The sequence below is a fragment of the Poecilia reticulata genome, linkage group LG14, assembly GCF_000633615.1.
Source record: "Poecilia reticulata strain Guanapo linkage group LG14, Guppy_female_1.0+MT, whole genome shotgun sequence".
Lineage (NCBI taxonomy): Eukaryota > Metazoa > Chordata > Actinopteri > Cyprinodontiformes > Poeciliidae > Poecilia > Poecilia reticulata.
The window spans coordinates 11,395,411-11,414,099 of record NC_024344.1 but is presented as its reverse complement, the minus strand read 5'-3'; the positions used below and the strand labels follow the sequence as shown (position 1 = coordinate 11,414,099).

General features: G+C 38.2%; 1 protein-coding gene across 4 annotated transcripts in view; it reads left to right on the top strand.

Moving 5' to 3' along the window:
• The window catches only part of dlg4a (discs, large homolog 4a (Drosophila)), an 88,895-nt gene that overhangs the window by 37,447 nt on the left and 32,759 nt on the right, over nt 1-18,689 (top strand). For all 4 annotated transcript variants that reach the window (XM_008427766.2, XM_008427764.2, XM_008427763.2 and 1 more), the window contains exon 2: nt 10,237-10,398. In XM_008427766.2, coding sequence (XP_008425988.1) covers nt 10,237-10,398 — 162 coding nt within the window. The remainder of the gene's footprint in view (nt 1-10,236; nt 10,399-18,689) is intronic.

Genomic DNA, 18,689 nt, shown 5'->3' with positions numbered 1-18,689 from the left:
CCTCTCTTCCAGGTGAAAGTAATTGCAAAGCAGGTACAGTTGAGACTTTCCCTCCGTATGGCTGTCTGTCTGTTAGCGCTACAAAGCCAAATCATCGCTGCAGTTTTAATATATATATATTTGTGGGTCATGCTAGTGGTAAGCATATTTGAATATTTTATTCAAGATTTAAAAACAAAACATGTGACCTTTAATTTGCGTGTGATTAAAAAATGTCCGCAGATTTTTGTTAGAGAACTGTAGCAAGGATTGGCATCTTTGGGTTTCCATAGAAAACATTAGGCAGATTGTGATGGCAGGACAGAAAATGTTTCTCATCGTAATACTTCCAAGCACAGTTATGCGTTGTTTCCTAAACTCTGCTTGGATTTTAAGTGAAACTATGAGAACTTAAACTGGTGGACTTGGTGTATAGCAAAGATTGCATATATGGAAAAGCACCTTGTGACTATTGCTAAGTATGGCGGTTTATCTGTGATGGGCATGTTTTTCCTCCAAAGACTCTAAATGTTGTTTGAGTGCATCACATCAAAACGTTTTGAAATACCTGGATGTTTAAAAATGATGCCTTTCAGTCAGCCCACAAATCTCAGCGCTCCAGAACTCCCTGTAAGCTGTGGGGGCAAAAAGTGGGTTGTCCAAAGTTCTGCCAATAGTAACATATCTACTGACAGTTACTTTTGTTGGAAACAAATATGTTGTAGCATGTACATTATATTCCTCAGAGATCACAAACTTCATTGTGGCATTGTGCTGCTTCATGAAAACTGAATTTCTTTTCAACCTTTTTTCCCCAACTTTACCACAGGAGCTAATTCATTTTACAGTTTTTTTTTTCATTGTTCCCTCATCTTTGTTTGCTGCCTGCTTTTGATTTATGCTTAATATGAACTAGCTACATAGCCTATACATCATTGATATGGTTTATTGTTGAGCTGAATTTCCATATTTGAAAGATGCTGCTGGTTTGTGGATGTTTGCTGAGAAGGTGGTCCTGCTGTTCTCGGTGTATTACAAGTACAGATATTCCCTTGTGTACTTGAACACATCTTACGCCTGCTACCATGTCTACCTCTTCCGTCTTCGTTAAGGAGAAGACGCAGTATAATTATTTTTACCCCGGGTTTAGGCTGCAATCATCCATCCAACGATACCACAACTCCACGATTGTAAACTGTCTTCAGCATCTTTTATTAGTGATTAACTGTAATAATCGTGCTTAATGTTTGTGTTACAAAAGAGTAGAGTCTGTGTTTATTAGGTAGAGAATGCAGGGAAACCACGAGATTTCCAAAACTGCTTACTGAAAATTACTTAATTGTAAAAGAAATGGAACTAAATGAACTAAACGAACTTTCTGCTGGTGATCAAACGTATTATGTCACTTTTTTTGACTCTGATCTTAATTATCTCTGCTCAGTATGTTCAGTTTAAAGGAGTAATATAAGGATAAAATGGTTCTGCTTTTTGGATTATTCAAGTGGACAATTGGCAGCTAATTTCTCTGTTCATTTTCTCTCTACATCACAGATGTATTTAAGAAATATATTTCTATAAATATATTGTGTTTTGATTTGGTCTCTAATAGTGTTTCAAACATTTAATTTCTACAGAAGTAATAGAAATGAATGACTGCCTCTCAATATGCAAATTAGCAAAGGATTATTTACAATATAGTGTTGATGCATTCCAAAATGATTAAGCCTATATGAGTCTGAATTTGTTCTCCATCCTAAAGGCAGGGTTTGCATTCGCTTGGAAGTGAATAACATTACTTGGGACTTTCATCTGCATTCACCATGTTAGCTTTCATATTCAAAAACTGACTTTTATCTTGACAATATTAAGTTCGTTTGAGCACAGTTACTATAACTAATGTATTGCACTTTGAGAACGTGTGAAAAATATTTCTAAATGTTGCTCATTTTCTTCTAGAATCATGCATTTTACAATAAATAGTTAATAAATGTTTGATCGTGTCTAATGAAGAGTTTACATGCCGCTAATATCCCTGAGTGTAGGCGGCTAGCGGATGTTTTGTGACGACACTGAGTCGTTTATCTCGTTTCCATTTTGTTGCTGTTAATAATGAAAAGGGTTCATGACTGCCACCTGCATTCTTCTTTCAAGGCCAATATTTGTGTGCAGGTTCAGTAACCCTAACAGCATTTGTTTACTCTGTCGCAGTCTCCTGGGAAGTTGATATAGGTGGGAATTAATTTGGATCTTGGAGATGTACAGTATATTGCTGCAATGTACAACAATGTGTTGGAACGCTCCTCTATGGGCTGCAGCTATCAATATTTTATGTTTTATGCTCTTGCTTTTATTATTCTCAAGAGGACTGTATTTGCAAAACTTCTTCCATAGGAGAACTTTCCCAAGGATGATGGTCCAAGGAATATATTTGCATAACCTCTTGTTCTTAAACAAAACCTGGCACAAATTCTGATTTTACGCTTTAATTAAGGAAGGTTTTTGCTTCTTTCTTTTCTTTTTTTTTTTGCTAGCATTCATCAGTGCTTTAATGTGCTTTTTCTGCTTAACGCTCATCAGCGGCCTCGCAGCATTTAATCAAAAACAGCTGGCCTCACTGGAGTTTGTCTTCAGGCGATGATTCAGCGGCGCGCTCACAGTGCAGGGCCCTGGGAGACGGAGCAATAGACACAGGATCGAGTTTTGATGGGAACAGAGTGTTCATGTGATGAATGATTTACAACTCGGGGACCAGGGCGCCTTCGTCTCGGTTTCTGGATCGATAATTATCTCATTGGGGGAATTGATTCAGTGATATCTTTACTGGGAAACAGATATGAAAATGATCTGCTGCCACTCACTTCCGGGCAGCCAATCAGACGATGCACAAAACGAAAAAGGAAGGACTTTGCTTCGCTGTGTTGTCTGGTCTTCACTGTATGCAAAATGTTTTTTGTTTTTTTTTTCTCACTATGTTTTTGACCTATTTTATTTGTTCATTTTATTTATTTAACTCGTAATCAACTGATACAGAAACATTGAAGCTCACATCTGCCTTGGAACCTTGTTCTGTTTTGTGTGTGTGCCTTTACAGGAAAATGATGTGCCTGAAGCAAGCAAATGTTCAAGTAGTACTAGTACACTGACAATAAAATGTTACTTGCAGTTCGCCCTTGCAAGCCAGAAAAACATTCCACGAGATTTAATGAAGATCAAACTTAACACAGCTGCCACAAATTTAAAACATGAAAGTTTTAGCTAAGATGACAATTATTTGCGCTTCTAACAGTTTGGCGCTGATAAATCCAGAGGCGCACATACAGTATCATACAATCTTAAATTGTAAATATAGATAGAAGAGAATGAGTGAGAGAGAGAGAAAATGAGAGATATTATCTGAAATCAAGTCTGAGTTTTATATAATTTTATAAAGTCTAAAACATAACTGGAGTGTTGCTTTGATTCTTTCATGTTTTTGTTAAAACTGTCATGAGAGTATTAAGAGAAAGATAATCTGTGGAAAAAAACTAAATCAAGCTCCTCTATCTCTTCCATGTGGTCCTACTGCCATCTGCAGAAATACACAGCTTGGTCAGAAACAACCAGAGCCAGGAGAAGGGTCTTAGCACTGTCAATCATTCTCATGTACATGCTGCTCACTCCACTTTGGTCTGTGCTATGCTACTGATTATCTGCCTTATAATATACTATCACAACATAGTCACAAAAGTATTTTTATTTTATTTAATTAAGATGGCAGAGGGAGTGCTGACGTGACCAGAGTTTCCTCTTGCTGCGTGGTGCAAAGCGTAACACCGTTATACAAATAAACTGAATTGAAATGCAGCCATTCCCTTCCTCCACCTCTGGGCATTGTCGGGTCTCTCCTGTTCTTGCTAGGAAAGAAAAATTTTGCTATTTCACTATGTTGGGAACATCATGTAGATGAGGTGTGGAAACTAACGGAGAGTTGTGCATATTTTATGTTATGCATGATGTATCAATAGATTAAATAATTATTGATACGATGTTTTAAATTAAACCAATTAGATCTCGCACATTAGAGTCTAATGAAAATGACATCTTGCCCTGTGATGAAATGGCGTCCTGTCCAGGGTGTGCCCCGCCTCTCGCCCAATCACTGCTTGAGATAGGCGACACCACCCCCCTCCACCGTCCCCATCCTGCAAGGACAAGCATGTTTAGATAACGGTTGAAAAATGATTCATAAAAAGCTGGTCCACTTGCAGTAATCAATAAACATGACGGCACAAAATTTTGTGTTTTTTAAAAGTTAGTGTTCAACAAAATGAACCAATTCATACCCGTTTTAGCAACCGTTGATTTAAAGCAATGTGTCATACTCTACTTATTGCCTGCGGTCATGTTTTTTCCAACAAAATATCTTTACCGGCAGGAGATCCCTTGAAGTTATTTTGATTGGATCAGGGATCATAATCTATCATATTTTATAAACATGACACAAGCAGTCATCAGAACAAAGATGAATGAGAAGAGAGTGTCTCACACTTCAGACAAAAATACATGAGATTTGACAACATTAAGAAACATGGCTGCAATTTATGAAAATACTTAGCTATTATTGAGATAAAGCTCATATTTTAAATCCATAGTTTAGGAATCATTATATAGGCTGCTGACTAAAGGTGTCAAAAGCTGATTATAAGTACATTTTACATTTACTTTAATTAAAAAACAATCATACAAGCTAACTTTTTAAATTTATTTTTTAATTGTCCAACAAAAAAGCTTAAAATTCCAAAAATATCTACATCGAATGATAAAACTCCCATCTTCATGCTTTGTTGACCTTAACTTGTATATTTTGTCAGAACAGTTTATTTTGAGAGTGGTGACATAATGTGCAACACATTTAGAGACCAAAGTAAAAAATTTTTGCATCGGTCTGTATTACACTCCTGACACAATCTTCTATAAATATCACAGTGATGTTGTAACATGGAATACCTGTTTTAAAAACTACCAGTAAAAGCTTTATAGAAACCAGTGGTGGGCTGGAAGTTAATACAGAATAAACTGAATTAATTGTGTTGTCAGAAAAAGATCATTATGTTTCAGCGATACACCTCACTAAGCATTTGGTACACAGACATGCATCAGCAAGCTGTAAAATGTAAGCAATTTTGAGCTTCATTGAAGTCCAAACAGAGTCACAGTTACTTGCCCATCGGGTTTCAAATATTCTTAAACAGCAAAATACACAAATAAGCCTTTAATACAGCATTTTCGACAACAAGAGAAAATGGACAAGTGCCAGTGAAGGGAAAACATCAATTTTAATCATAAGATTAGCAACAAAAGGAGCCGTTATTCAACTTTTTCTGTTGTATTTCAATTGACCTGAATCAACTTAAAGGAAAATTTAGATTTGCCTCTTTGTTACCTAGGAATCTAATACAAAGCTGCTGTTTAACCACTTAGTCCAAGCCATTACCCCACTGTGCTTAAAAGGCTAATTTTAAGAGCAAACCTTATGATCATTTGCTCCTTTGACTGCATGTTAATTTCCATGAACCTCATCAGATGAGGTAAAACGATGTCCACCGGCTTGAATATGTTTGCGGACAACTGGTGGGGATTAACACTAACAATCCCTCACTGTGAGTGCTACAAACGTCAGAATGCATGCACTCGGCATAAAAATGGTGTGCACATGCTTCAGCGGACAGAGGGGGGGATGGGATGGATTCACGGTTACGGAGCTTTGCCTGAGGTCTAACCTGAACTGAGTCCTTTCATTCACTCAGGTTGATGTGAAGAGAACCATTCTTTGGTTAATGAAGCAAAGCTTGCAGTTAAGATCTGATAGATGGAAAGATAGTCACACTATAGACCCCACTTACTTTAGCAAATGTCCAATTATCACTTTTTAAATATTGTGGTATAAGCTATAAATGCTCCGAAATGGCATTCGGGGATTATTATTTGTGTGAATTTCTTATTCACAAAAAGCATGATCAGAAAATCATTGCAGTAAGAAGAACATAAATTACCATGTAATAAAATATATTGTATTGTGTAAAACTGTTTTGTGTTTAGTGAAACTGTCACTATGTCCAGACTATATATAAGACAGATAATCTGTGAAAAATCTGTGTCTCCTCCATGTGATCCTACTGCCACCTGCAGAAATGCTAAACTCGGAACAACCAATCAGAGCCAGGAGGAGGGCATTAGCACTGTCAATCACACTAGTGTATTTGCTGCTACATCCCTTGCTCCCTGGTTCTTTACAGCTCCTTCTCCACAGAGGAGCCAACTGAATTGGCAGGCTAGTTAGCATTTCCACTGACGATAGCGGATATACAGTTTTCTTGTAACATTAAGTTTCTTCTCCGGCTGAAGCAAAAAGGCAATCTTGAGGTTGTAGTTGCTGCTTGCGCCGAGCAATGCGTACATCAGCATGATTGACAGTGCTAAGACCTTTTTCTTGACTCTGGCTGGTTATTTCTGACTGAGCAGCATATTTCTGGAGATGGCAGCAGGACCACAGAAAGGAGGCAGGGCAGCTAGACTTTTTCACAGATTATCTGTCTCATATTCTGCTGTAAGAACATAGTGACGATTTTAACAAATATGGAAAAAAAATATTTAATAGAAGTTACTTACCTATCCGAACCACTTACAACTTACAATTTAACCCTACAAAGACACAACTGAGATTTTTCCACGTTACTTGATGTGACTGCAGTATTCTTTACTCTTTATCCAATTTAAATCACCTTTACTTGGAAACCATTTATGCTATCAGTGAATGCAACTTTAATTTCTTCATTATAGTATGAAGAATGCTGGAAAAACTACTCAAACAGGAGCTTCCGTTTTGCACTGCAATGAGATTAATGACTCCACCCAATAGACGAGTTATATTTGTGTGAAGATGGTGAATCTAGAGCTTCTCCGTGGGGGAAATAAAGAAGCTCTCCTTTGCTATAGTTCCCCGTTTTTATTTAGGTTGTCTGGATTCACACACTAGCATCCTGATGCCTGCAGCTCTAGGCACTCTGCCCCATGGTGAATGTTAAGTCTGTTGTTGAAGCGCGCACCGTAAAGGACGTGAACACTTGTCAGAGTGCTGTGCTGAGATGCCCTGGAGTAAACGCCTGAAGGTAACATTTGGCAGGATATCTGAATCTTCTGATTGCTACATATACATGAAATAAACAGTTTCACTGGTAGGTGTCGGCTGGCAGCAGCAATCGCGATACTGTAAATGAGATGAAAGCTGTGTTAGAGGTTTAGCACTTGCAAAGACACTTGTGAGCGAAAATAAACTGAGAAGGTTTGTATTTTTGATGGACTGTTGTGGGGGGGAAGAAATTCAGATAACCATGACAGACAAACGGCTCTTTAAAAGTGGCTGTCGTTCTCCGCATGTTTTAACTTTAAAGATCGAAAGCCATAAACTTAATTTGTGGCTGGTTTATATACCTTAGAGTGGGGCGGTGTGAAGCTTTCTTAACTGGCATCCAGCAGGTGTTCTGGCCTACATATTTTATGTACAGGGAGATTAGTTTCTGCTGCTCAGATGATAGAAGACCTATTTCTAAAGCCTGGGCCACTGATAAAATAGGTGAGCGCAAGGAAGCGAACACTGATGATTTTATATTCCAACATATTTTAGATCTTGGTGAATTTTAAACACATTAGCTAACATATATCCTCCACAAAGTATGCTTCAAACAAGCCCATGTAAAACTGCTCAAATAAGAAATGCGTTTATTTTGAAAGCAAATGTAAACGGATTAATCTCTACTGCTTAGATTCTTAGGAAATACCATCTTTATAGTCCCACTTTTTGAAATTTATAATAAACTTCAGTTTATATTGTTGGAATCTTATGTGATGGATCAACGCAAAGTGAGGTGCAAATTATTAAATCAAATGTTTTTAGGGAACCTGCAAAAAAAACTGTGTGGTGGAAGCAAAACACTGCACTTTACCCTGATCCCCACTGTGAAACATAGTGTTGGCAGCGTCATGCTGTGGGGATTTATTTCTTCAGCAAGGCAGGGAAGCATGTCATAGTTTATAGGGAAATAGAATAACGCTGAAAAATTTTTAGAGCATATTTTAATTTATTTGGCCTGACTTAGTTTTATTCTTGTGAGCTAAATCTTACTGAACTTTTAGCAGCTAAGTTTATTGGATATCTAGTTTAGAGTTTTAACTCTTGAAATCAGGACTTTTGCTGATTATCCTTCCTCTTTTCTATCTGCCCTCCTTCCTCACTGATCAGTGTGAGGAAAAAAACCCCACAAGGGCTACAAAAACATCAAAAAGCCATATTAGTTGATTTCATGGAGAAGTTTCGATTTCGTTTAGATAAATAGACAGATATTTATCTTGTCAGGGACAATGCACAATGAAAACATTAGCCACTAATTTCTACTTGTACTCAACAGGATTGAACTAAAATTCTTCGAGATTTAAATGGCTGCTTTTCTAACTTCCTTTAGACTCTGGCTGTACTGCAGTGGTAACATTAGTTGATGCACGAACAAAAAGAAAACATTTTTCACCATTACATGTATTTTTGTCTATCTCTACAACAGAGCTGAAGCTCACGCGCTCAGGCCACCTGCAAAACGAAAAGCAAACCCTTCACTCAGATTTATTATTTATTCAATCAGTTACCTTTTAGTCAACATTTTTAAAAAACTGCTACCACTTCACATTATACAACAATATAAAGCTCATTTATTTCAGTGCCTCTTATCCAATTTCCATGTCTGTGAGTCCTGTTTCTAACCTCAAAAGCTTCCCACATGCCTCTCCAGAAGGGCACTTCTATCCTGCTCCATGAACTGAAAGTCACATCCCCCACCAGCAGGACAGAAGGCAGAGTGGCACCATGGATGTTGGTGATGCAGGAAAGGGAGATCAGGGGAGCTGTGGGCGCTGTTTTGACCATAAACATTAATAATGCTACCAAATTCTGCAAGGTTTTATTTTTTTATAATTTAAAATCGTAATCAGTTAGTGTTAGAGCTGGGGGCAAAAAATGGGAGTGAGGGATATTTGGCTATATAATACAGTGTTTGCATTAATATGGCAAAAACTGCCTGTGCAGAAAAAGCTTGTTATTCTAAAGAGCGGTGCATTCAACAATTACTCCTTTTTATTTGTCCTACTCCATCTTGATTTCCCCCTCCCCCACTTTGTGGCGGTGCTGATGGTCTCACTTTTTCATTTTACCCATACCTCATTTGCTTTCTCTTCTATCTTTATCTGTTTCTCTCCCTCACTTTCTTGCTGTCTCAGTGTAATGTGATCGAGGACCGATGCTGCCAGCCCCAACTGTGGCACTGCAATCTCTGCTCTGCTCTGGTTGCTAGGCAGCTCGTCTTAGACAGGCCTCAGTGATGCACCTCCTTCTCCCTGTCTGCTTTGCCCCCCCACCCTTCCCAAAATAAAAATAAAAAACTAAAATAAAATAAAAAGAGTGAGGTGGGAAATTGTCAGGAATAGCCAACGAACCAAAATGTATTTCTGAGGATTTATCTTTTTTAGAGAGCGCCGCTTCACATCTGCAGTGCAGCACAGTAGAGCATTGTGATCCTGGGGGCTTTGGAGGTTGCGCGTGCGGATTTGTTGAATACGGGCTTCGAGGCACCGAACAGTGTGACAGATCTCCACTGTGACTGCGCTGCCCACCTTCTCGTGTGTTTGTGATGGAAATCGCAGTGTGCAGATTCTGTGTCATCGCGCCTAGGATGAAGCCTACCATGTGTGGCTGAAACAGTGGGCTGCTGGCAGGTTGCCCAGGTGTGGGATATTGGTAGGGGAGTGAGGTTGCCACGAAGAAGCTGCATGAACTGCTACCTCATAAAGCACTCATGAATCAATGCTCTAGTAGCTCCATGTGGCTGTGGGGGACGATAACTATTCAAAGTAAAATGCCAGAACGCTTTCGAGGCCTTTGTTCCTATTATGTCTCCACTTTTCACTTGTAGGCGTCACACATGTTATGCGATGCACAAGCTGTGCTTATAGACTGCCAACATTTGGTTAACGGAGGCAATCTGACAGGAATACTGCTCTGGTCGTCAGCCGAATTTACTTTTCTATTTCAGAGTTGCATTTCCTATAAATAAATCTCAATTTCTGATGATTTTGATCACATTAACTGATTAAATCACTACCCCAGGACCTGAGGTCTGTTTAGTTGGATAATCTTGTCTGTGCCTCCTTGTTTGTGTGTGTGTCGTCTTGCAGAAGTACAGGTACCAGGATGAGGAGACGCCCCCCTTGGAGCACAGCCCAGCACATCTGGCTCCAGGGAAAAGTGCAGAGATGCTTCACATGAGTGACAAGAACCTCGCTGCCATGGAGGCCATACACGGCTACACGCCACACACGCATATCTCTCCTGTCAAGGTATTGAATGCACACGTTTACTTACAGACATTGTGGATGGATAGGTTGCAATATGCAGTGCAATGGACTACAATTTGCAAATGCAGTACGTTTCAAGAGCAATTCATTATTTCTTTGCTTGTGGATCCCAGTAATTTATCAACTATGCTTAATATTCGATGCAGCATTGACAAAGTGATTGATCTCCTCTTTCAATAATCCGGAACACATTTTCTGCAGCAACTTTGCTGTCAAAATTAAAACAGCTAAGATAACAAAGCATTCACAGATGTTTATATTATGAAAAATGATTAATGGACAGATCCATTTAGACGTCTACATGGCCATGGACGTTTCTCGAATCGTCCTTGACATTTGCCAAAACAGTAAGTGCATTTCTCAAAACGATTCATGCAAACAGCAACGCACCATTGATCACCGAAAAACAAAACAAAATCCTCGAAAAATAAATATCTGTGTCAATGAACATGTCAGTGCCGTCAGAGTGACAAGTCCTTGAGTCATTGTGTATGGATAACACAGTCAAATTGCTTTGTCATGTTGTCAATATAGCAGTGTACTCCGGAGGGATATTTTGAAGTAAACTGTGGCTGCGGCTGCTGGGCCACAAATTCTCACCCACACCGCAAAGATGATCTTCTTTGGCGACGCAGCGTGGAAAGAAACTTTTAGAGTCAGTGTCTCATCCAGCTGTGAAGTCATCACACGCCTCATCCACGGCATCCAGAAGAGTCATCTGAATCCACAGCTGGCATATGCTTTAGATCTCCATGTTGAGAAAATTCCTCATTGGGATTAAGGATTTATATTCAGTTTAAAAAACACCATAAATTTATTGATGGCTACTAAAAGCCTGTTGTCAAGGCACGACTTGAAAAGTAACATTTTAGCCAAACTATGCAGTTACCATAGGTAGGCCTGTCACAATAAACAATAAATCAATTAATTGCGATATCAAAAATCTTCAGTTGGATGATTTGTCGTTTCTTTCTGCCAAAATTGGTCTTCAATCTGGTACTTTGGTCTCAACTTACCCTTTTGTTTTAGGAGGACAATTCTGTTTACAGGTACTTCATAATTCCTTTGATTTGTTGTGTCTGCTGTTTTGTTTATTTTGGATATTAAAAATGTCTTCCAGTCCCAGTGTAAAATGTTCATTATCATTTTTAAAGTTTACTGATCTTTGAGAGTGTAATGCCATCTTATTACTTGAAAATGGTCTCAACAACATTATCATTCATCTCAACATGACATTTAGAGACACGGTGAGTTTTTTTTTGTTTTTTTTATTCAGAAATGCATGCGTATACCTGATTAGACCAAAAATGCACACATCCTGTTTAAAAATGTTGATGTTACGTTGGTTGGTGTCCTTCTAAATTTCTTTATCATTGGAAAATCCTGATGTAAGCAGGGTGAAATTATGCTTTTGTTCATCTTACCTACCACCCAGACACAAAGCAGTATCTGATTTAACTTAGCACCACATGTTGGCTGGTTTGAAGTCCTACATTGCCCACCTAAGGGCACTGATGGGAAAATAATCTTATTTGATAATTAAATATGGCCTGCCGTGCCGTCATGCATCAGCTTTGAGCCTGTATGAACATGAACATCAGGCGATCTGATAGCCACACTCAAAGTGCGTCTGGACACAAGATACCTTAAGGACAGACAATAGGCAGATAATATGATCAAATGAACCAGGCGTGGTCAAACTAGAGAAATGAGCACAAGTGATTCCAGTCAGCATTTTTTTTCAAATCAAAGCTGTCATCATTATTTGTGTGGATAAAATGTGATAAATTACATTGAAGCTAAACCACTTCCACACACAAATATGGACTTCATGATGCACTTAGGTGTGTGTCTGTACTGAGACGGACATGGTAAGAGCTACCATTAGCAAAGCAAGCTGACGTCAGTGGGAACATGAGCAGCTTGCTTGAAGTGCACTAACTCAATTTTTCTGTAACTACAAATGTACCGGTGTAAGCTGCGGCGGCCACTTAAACAGGATGCATCTCATGTGTCCACATATGTTATCCAGCAACCTTCTTACCAATTGAGAGCGAGAAGATCCTGTTTTTGTTTTTCTGTGATGGGGGACCATTTCTTTCGTATTTCCCACAGGCGGAGAGAAGTGAAGTCCCTAGATGAGCCAAAATGAAATGCTGCCATTTAATAAGCAGCAAAGAAAGGCTGGCGTATTGTGATTTCTTGCTGTCATTTAAATTATACACTCGTCTCTTCGGTGTGAGGAGAGATAACCATGGAGATTTCTCGTTAAGGAGGCTGAGAAGCTTACTGGGTGTTATAACACTGGAAAACTGAGGTCTGGAGTGGAGTTGCATAAAAACAGTAAAACAGTAATCAGACAAGCTACTGGGAATACAGAACCATTAATAGATATTATTTGCATGGTTCACATGAATTGCTCTTTTTGTGTGGTAACCCACACACACCGAAACACACACACTCCCCTGAACAGGGCCATTCTGATCTCATAAAGGTAACTTTAGTTACAGCTTATATATAAAAATACACACGATAGATAGATGGAGCCAGGAGGAAGGTGTTGACGCTGTCACTCAACCTCACGTACTCACGTCTGACCGTTGCAGAAAAACCGTTTGTCCACCATCATTGGCGGCTAAGCTAACTAGCCTTAGCATTCACAACAAGATCCGCTGACAAGAAAAAGGTGTAGGGGTATCGGAGGGTGCATAGAGGAAGGGGATGAGCATCGCCACACGAAATTGTGATTGACAAGCTCTAAGACCCGCCTCCAGGTTCTGATTGGTTGTTTTAGTTGGCACTGGGAGCACTGGGAGAACTGGAAAATATCAGAGAAGCTTGATTTTTTTTTTTTTTTCACAGACTGTCTGTCTCATACCACAGTCATAGATTCTACAAATATGTAAAAAAAAATGTTATAAAAGTTACATACTGCAGCTTTAATAAATATTATATATTTTTTGTCCTAATTTAGTTTAACTTCTTTTTCCTCTTATCTTTGTGTTGAAATCTCAGACAGAAAGAGATCTCGGTAAAAATAGTGTTGTGGACCGTTCTTGGTATTTCGTCCATTTCCTCGTGGATGAAAACATTTCTGAAAATGGCCCCATGTTGTTTTCAGAAACATGTTGTTTTAAAAAACAACATGCTGTTTTAGAAAAAAAATTTCCTGTGTGGATTGGGCCAAAATGTGACAGATAATCCAAATGTTAATGTAGGACAGAACAAACAACTCGTACATCAAAAAGGATGGTCTGATTTATCAAAAACTGATAAATACTTTAATTAAAGGGATGGGAGAGAGGCTTCATTCCTCTAAGTTGCTCTTCTAAAATCTGCCATTATGTGTTAATCAACTCTGTTTAAGTGAGAGTAAAAATTATGATTAGTGCCTTCTAGTGTCTTCAGATCATTACTTGTTCAATCAGCTTACAGATGCTTGTGGTGTTTTTCTATCACTACTTTTGATTAAAAGTTCAAATTTAATGAGCTCAACCACAATCTGCAGTTATTCACTTATGACCAATACTATGATGAATCAACATCCATTTAAAACATCCATCCATGCATCCATTTTCTTTACACCCTTGTCCGTTAGTGGGGTCGGGAGGGCTGCTAGTGCCTATCTCCAGCTAACTCAAAGGCTGGAGATAGGCAGGTGTGCCCCGTGAGAGGCGGGGTACACCCTGGACAGGTCACCAGTCTGTCGCAGGGCAACACAGGACACACAACCATGCACACGCACGCACACGCACACACACACACACACACTTAGGGACAATTTGGAGAGACCAATTAGCCTGACAGTCATGTTTTTGGACTGTGGGAGGAAACCGGAGTACCTGGAGAAAACCCACGCATGCACAAGGAGAACATGCAAACTCCATGCAGAAAGACCGGGGCCGGGAATCGAACCCAGAACCTTCTTGCTGCAATGCAACAGATCTACCAACTGCGCCACTGTGCAGCCCCCATTTAAAACATATTTATGTATTTTTTATACATTGTTTTTTCTGAAACACGTCTCATCATTACCATAAAGATGGTTAGCCAAGTTTGCATACCCATTGTCCCCCAGTATTAGATGTTATGGTACGAATATATTACAATAATATTTTGCTGTGGAAGTTAAACCAAGTGCATATGAGCTGCATCAAAAAAGTTTACTTCTGACAATCAGCTGGATGTACCAAGAAATTAGGTCTTTGTTCATGCTTTGTCTTTTTCCACCGATTCACAGAGTCAGAATAACTAAAGGAATAATTATGTTGTATAAATAACATAATGTTAGTCACGGAGTTTGCAACACATCAAAATGTAGTAAAACAATTTAATACAAGCAGCACAAAGAAGCTACTCCAGGATTAAAAGCAGAAATCTTTAATCATTTGCTAAAAGGATGTCTACAGGTGTTCCACAAGGATGTGTCCTTGCACAACTATTATTTATGCATCATATATGTTATCTCTGTGTTTTAAGTGTGTTATTCATATGGAATCTGACGACACTTTAACTTTTCAAGATTCAAAAGTTGTAATTGATTTTTATCTTTCATTTAAAGTGAAAAATCTTTACAGGAGAGTTGAATTCAATCTCTACACCCCTGTCCATTTGAAATTATATGCCAATTGAATCTTGTACATGCACTCTGTTATTCTCTCACTTGTGTTGTTTCAGCAACTGGTCACATTAAAATATGTAAAGGCATCAAAATGTAAAGCAAAACATTCAAAGTTTTTATATAACTAATCGTGTAGCTGTTCTACTTGTCTAATTCTAATTACTAGAGCCAGGAAATTATTTTGTACATAACATTTTATGGGATGTCTATGATGCAGATTTTAGTTCGGTTACATGAGTAAATGTATTTAAACTAAACTAAATTAATATGACCATCAACAAAAATATGTTGTGCCAGTAAAAGAACTGTTTATTTTGAGTTTCAATCATTTTAAAATGCCAACTTTTTCTGACTCTAAATTAAACCATGTACTCTCTTTTTTGTCATGGCATTTTATATTGCATGCAATCCTGTTGCCTACATTAGATTACACTTTACCAAAGAGCTACCTTTTAGAATGTGTTGGCTACTCATTCCGAAGTGATCTGTATTGTAATCTGTTCCAAAATGTGTCCACAAGCCCCAAAGACATTAGTCAAGTCCCGTCACACGACTAAAGGCGTTTAATATATGCAGAGGACGCGAGATCTCTTAAATTATGTTAATTCCATATCATTACATAACCAGTGACCCTGGAACGTTTAATTTTGTGCATCAGTCCACCAGCAGTGTTTGTACATACTTCAAATTTCAGCAGATTATTGAGGTCTTGGCTTTAAACCGTTGAGGCCGCTTTACCTTGAAGTAAAGGACAGACAGGCTGTTTCAATTTCCAACTCTAATTTTGTTTTGTACTGTTTAAAATGGCCATTGAAAAGCCTCTTTGAAAAGTGTTTTTGACAGTTGAAGTTACCTTGATTATGTATATACATGCAGCTTAGGAGCTCTGAAAGTTATGAGGTGAAAATGCAGTCTTAAAAAAGATCCACTGGGAGGGAACCATGTCAGCTTGTTTGCAATGTTTATCTAAACCTGACTAAATCCATTTCTATTTGTAGGTTACTGCTATTATTTATTATTAAGCTTTGTGCTACTCTTCTCTTCTGGGAGAACTGAATTCACTGCAATGGAAAAAAAATGTTTTGAACTTATTTAGATCAAAATTAACTGTGTGAATCATGTTATGGAAGTGTGAGAATCCTCTGGGAGGCAGAAAAGGAAAAATACACTGAAAATACATAATTAACACATGGATGCTGCTTAGAAGCAAAGCTCCAAATCCTTTGGATATTCTTTGAAACTCAGGCTTCACTGATGAGTTTGAGGTGTAATATTTAAGATTAAGTTTACTTCTGAAATTAGCTAGCGTTGTGTTTTTTTATGAAATTATGTCCATCTTTGTATTTGCTATAATCTGCTGCTGTTACTCAAGGTCATAAAAGATACAATAATGATGGCTGAGTTCCAATTACTAGTCAGTCAAAACAAGATGCCTGTTTTTTGATGAGACTTGCAATTAAAACACATTTTAAAATCACTTCGGTATCAATATAAGTCTTTAAAAAGTAGTCAGTGGTGATGCTGTGCACAATATAATGACTTATGTGAACCAGATGTGGTTTAGGCAAAATTTTTAAATTAATTCAAAACACTATTTTCAGGGGTTCAGGTCAGTTTTGTATGCGGTAGACCGTTTCTTGTTGATTTGTTCATATGATTTAGATGATCCTAATGATGCAGTGAAGATATTTTTTTCAGTTTTCAGTCAGAGATCCCCAGTTTTCAATTAAAATATTCTGGTATTTTAAAGCGTTGATGATCTAGTGCAGGGGTCACCAACTCCAGTCCTCAAGGGCTACCATCCTGCAACTTTTAGATTCACCTCTGCTCCAAAATGTCTGAATTTCCTCACCAGCATTCATTCCTCTCTGCAATAGGCTGGAAATGAGCAGTTTATTTGAGCCAGGTGTGTTTGAGCAGAGACACATCTAAAAGTTGCAGGACAGTAGCCTTCAAGGACTGGAGTTTGTGACCCCTGCACTAGTGCCTCTAACATGACACTCAGGACTTTTGAATGAGAAAAAGACCCACAGCATCACACATCCTTATTGTAAGGCAGGTCGGCCTCTGAATGAACAATTTCACCACTAGAATCACTTTTTCTAAAATGTTTAGCGAGAGATTATGATTTTACGAAGTTGTGATTCCAGTTTTGGTTTCTTTTTATGTTAATATAACTTATAAAGGAATGTTGCACAGGGAATGATGGTGTTGTGATTGATGATGACAATGATGATGACGATGTTTGGTATTCATGACTGATGTGGTCACTCTTCACATAAGGATTTCCTCCTCACAGTGCCATGACGAACATAAAGGTAGTTTAGTCTTTGCTTTGTGTTTCTCACCCCTTTATTTCTGTTTTTTGTTGTTGTTTTTTTACCAGAAGGCAAGTCTAGTTTAAAAGGCATTTTTTTCCCCCCACGTTTCTAATGAGTTTTTGCCTTTTGCTCCCCTTATTCATCCTGCTCACCTTCTTCCTCCTTCCCTTGCTCATCACCCGACGCTGGCAGCAGAAAATTAACTAAAGCTCAGACATATTAACAAGTTCTGGTGTTAGAAATTCTGCAGCTTAAAGGAAACTTGCAGCGAAGGAATAATAAATAAGCAATATCTCACAGCCTAATTGCGCTGCTCTTCATTTGCAGCAGAGCTAGAAAAGCCTATAACATTTCCAATGAGCCCATTAAATAAAGGACAGGTTGATTTTGAGAAAAAGCGAGCAAAATTAAAGAACAAAAAATGGGACGGTTTCCTCTTGATTAGTGTTGTGCTGGAATACATCAACACAGCTTGTCTAAATACTAAGACCTCAGTGAGCACTGCTGATGGCTAAAACCTTTCCAGTGCAAAGCAGCCGCAGCACTGCTGCTAATTGTAAAACTCAAGTTTTCAGAGTGGCTGTTTCAGCTGTGCAGAGCCTCACATACATATAAACAGATGTGCTGTTTGAATTGATTCTGCTTTTTATTTATATCTTAACTATCTTATTTATGAGCAAACGCTGACCCCGTGCTGTGTTCCGCAATTCTGACTCTACTCTAGCTAATGATTCAAATTTGTAATTTATTTATAAAGAATCAAAGATTTAAAGATTTAATACATCAAACATAATGTTTGTTGGGTAATATTTTTCTAACTGCTCTAAATGAAGTTACATTTGCAAGAAGATTGTTGCAAGTTTCATAAAGTGTTTTTTTCAATCATACAGTCAGCAGTTTGATTGTATCTTTGTGCTTTGCGACTGTTTTCACGGCTATTTTTCACCTTTTGTCACACTGCAGCCACAAGTTTCCCTTTACAAGATAAATAGAAGAAGATGCATGGCTTTCGAAAATGTCACTGTCAAAACCACCACACCCAATGTGAAGCGTGGTGTTGGCAGCATAATGCTGTGGAGGTAATTTCCACAGCAGGAGCAGAGATGATAAATATGTGGGGATTATGGAAATAAAGACAATAATGCTAAACAAACACCCAGACTTATAGATGTGTTAGAGTGGCCAAGTCAAAGTCCAGACCTAAATTTAATTAATCTTATAATTGAAATTTACACATACTTTCCATTCAATCTGACTTAGCATGGGTTATTTTTTCACAGTGGTAGATAGAAATATTTTTGTCTCTAATTGCACAAAACTTGTAGAGACAC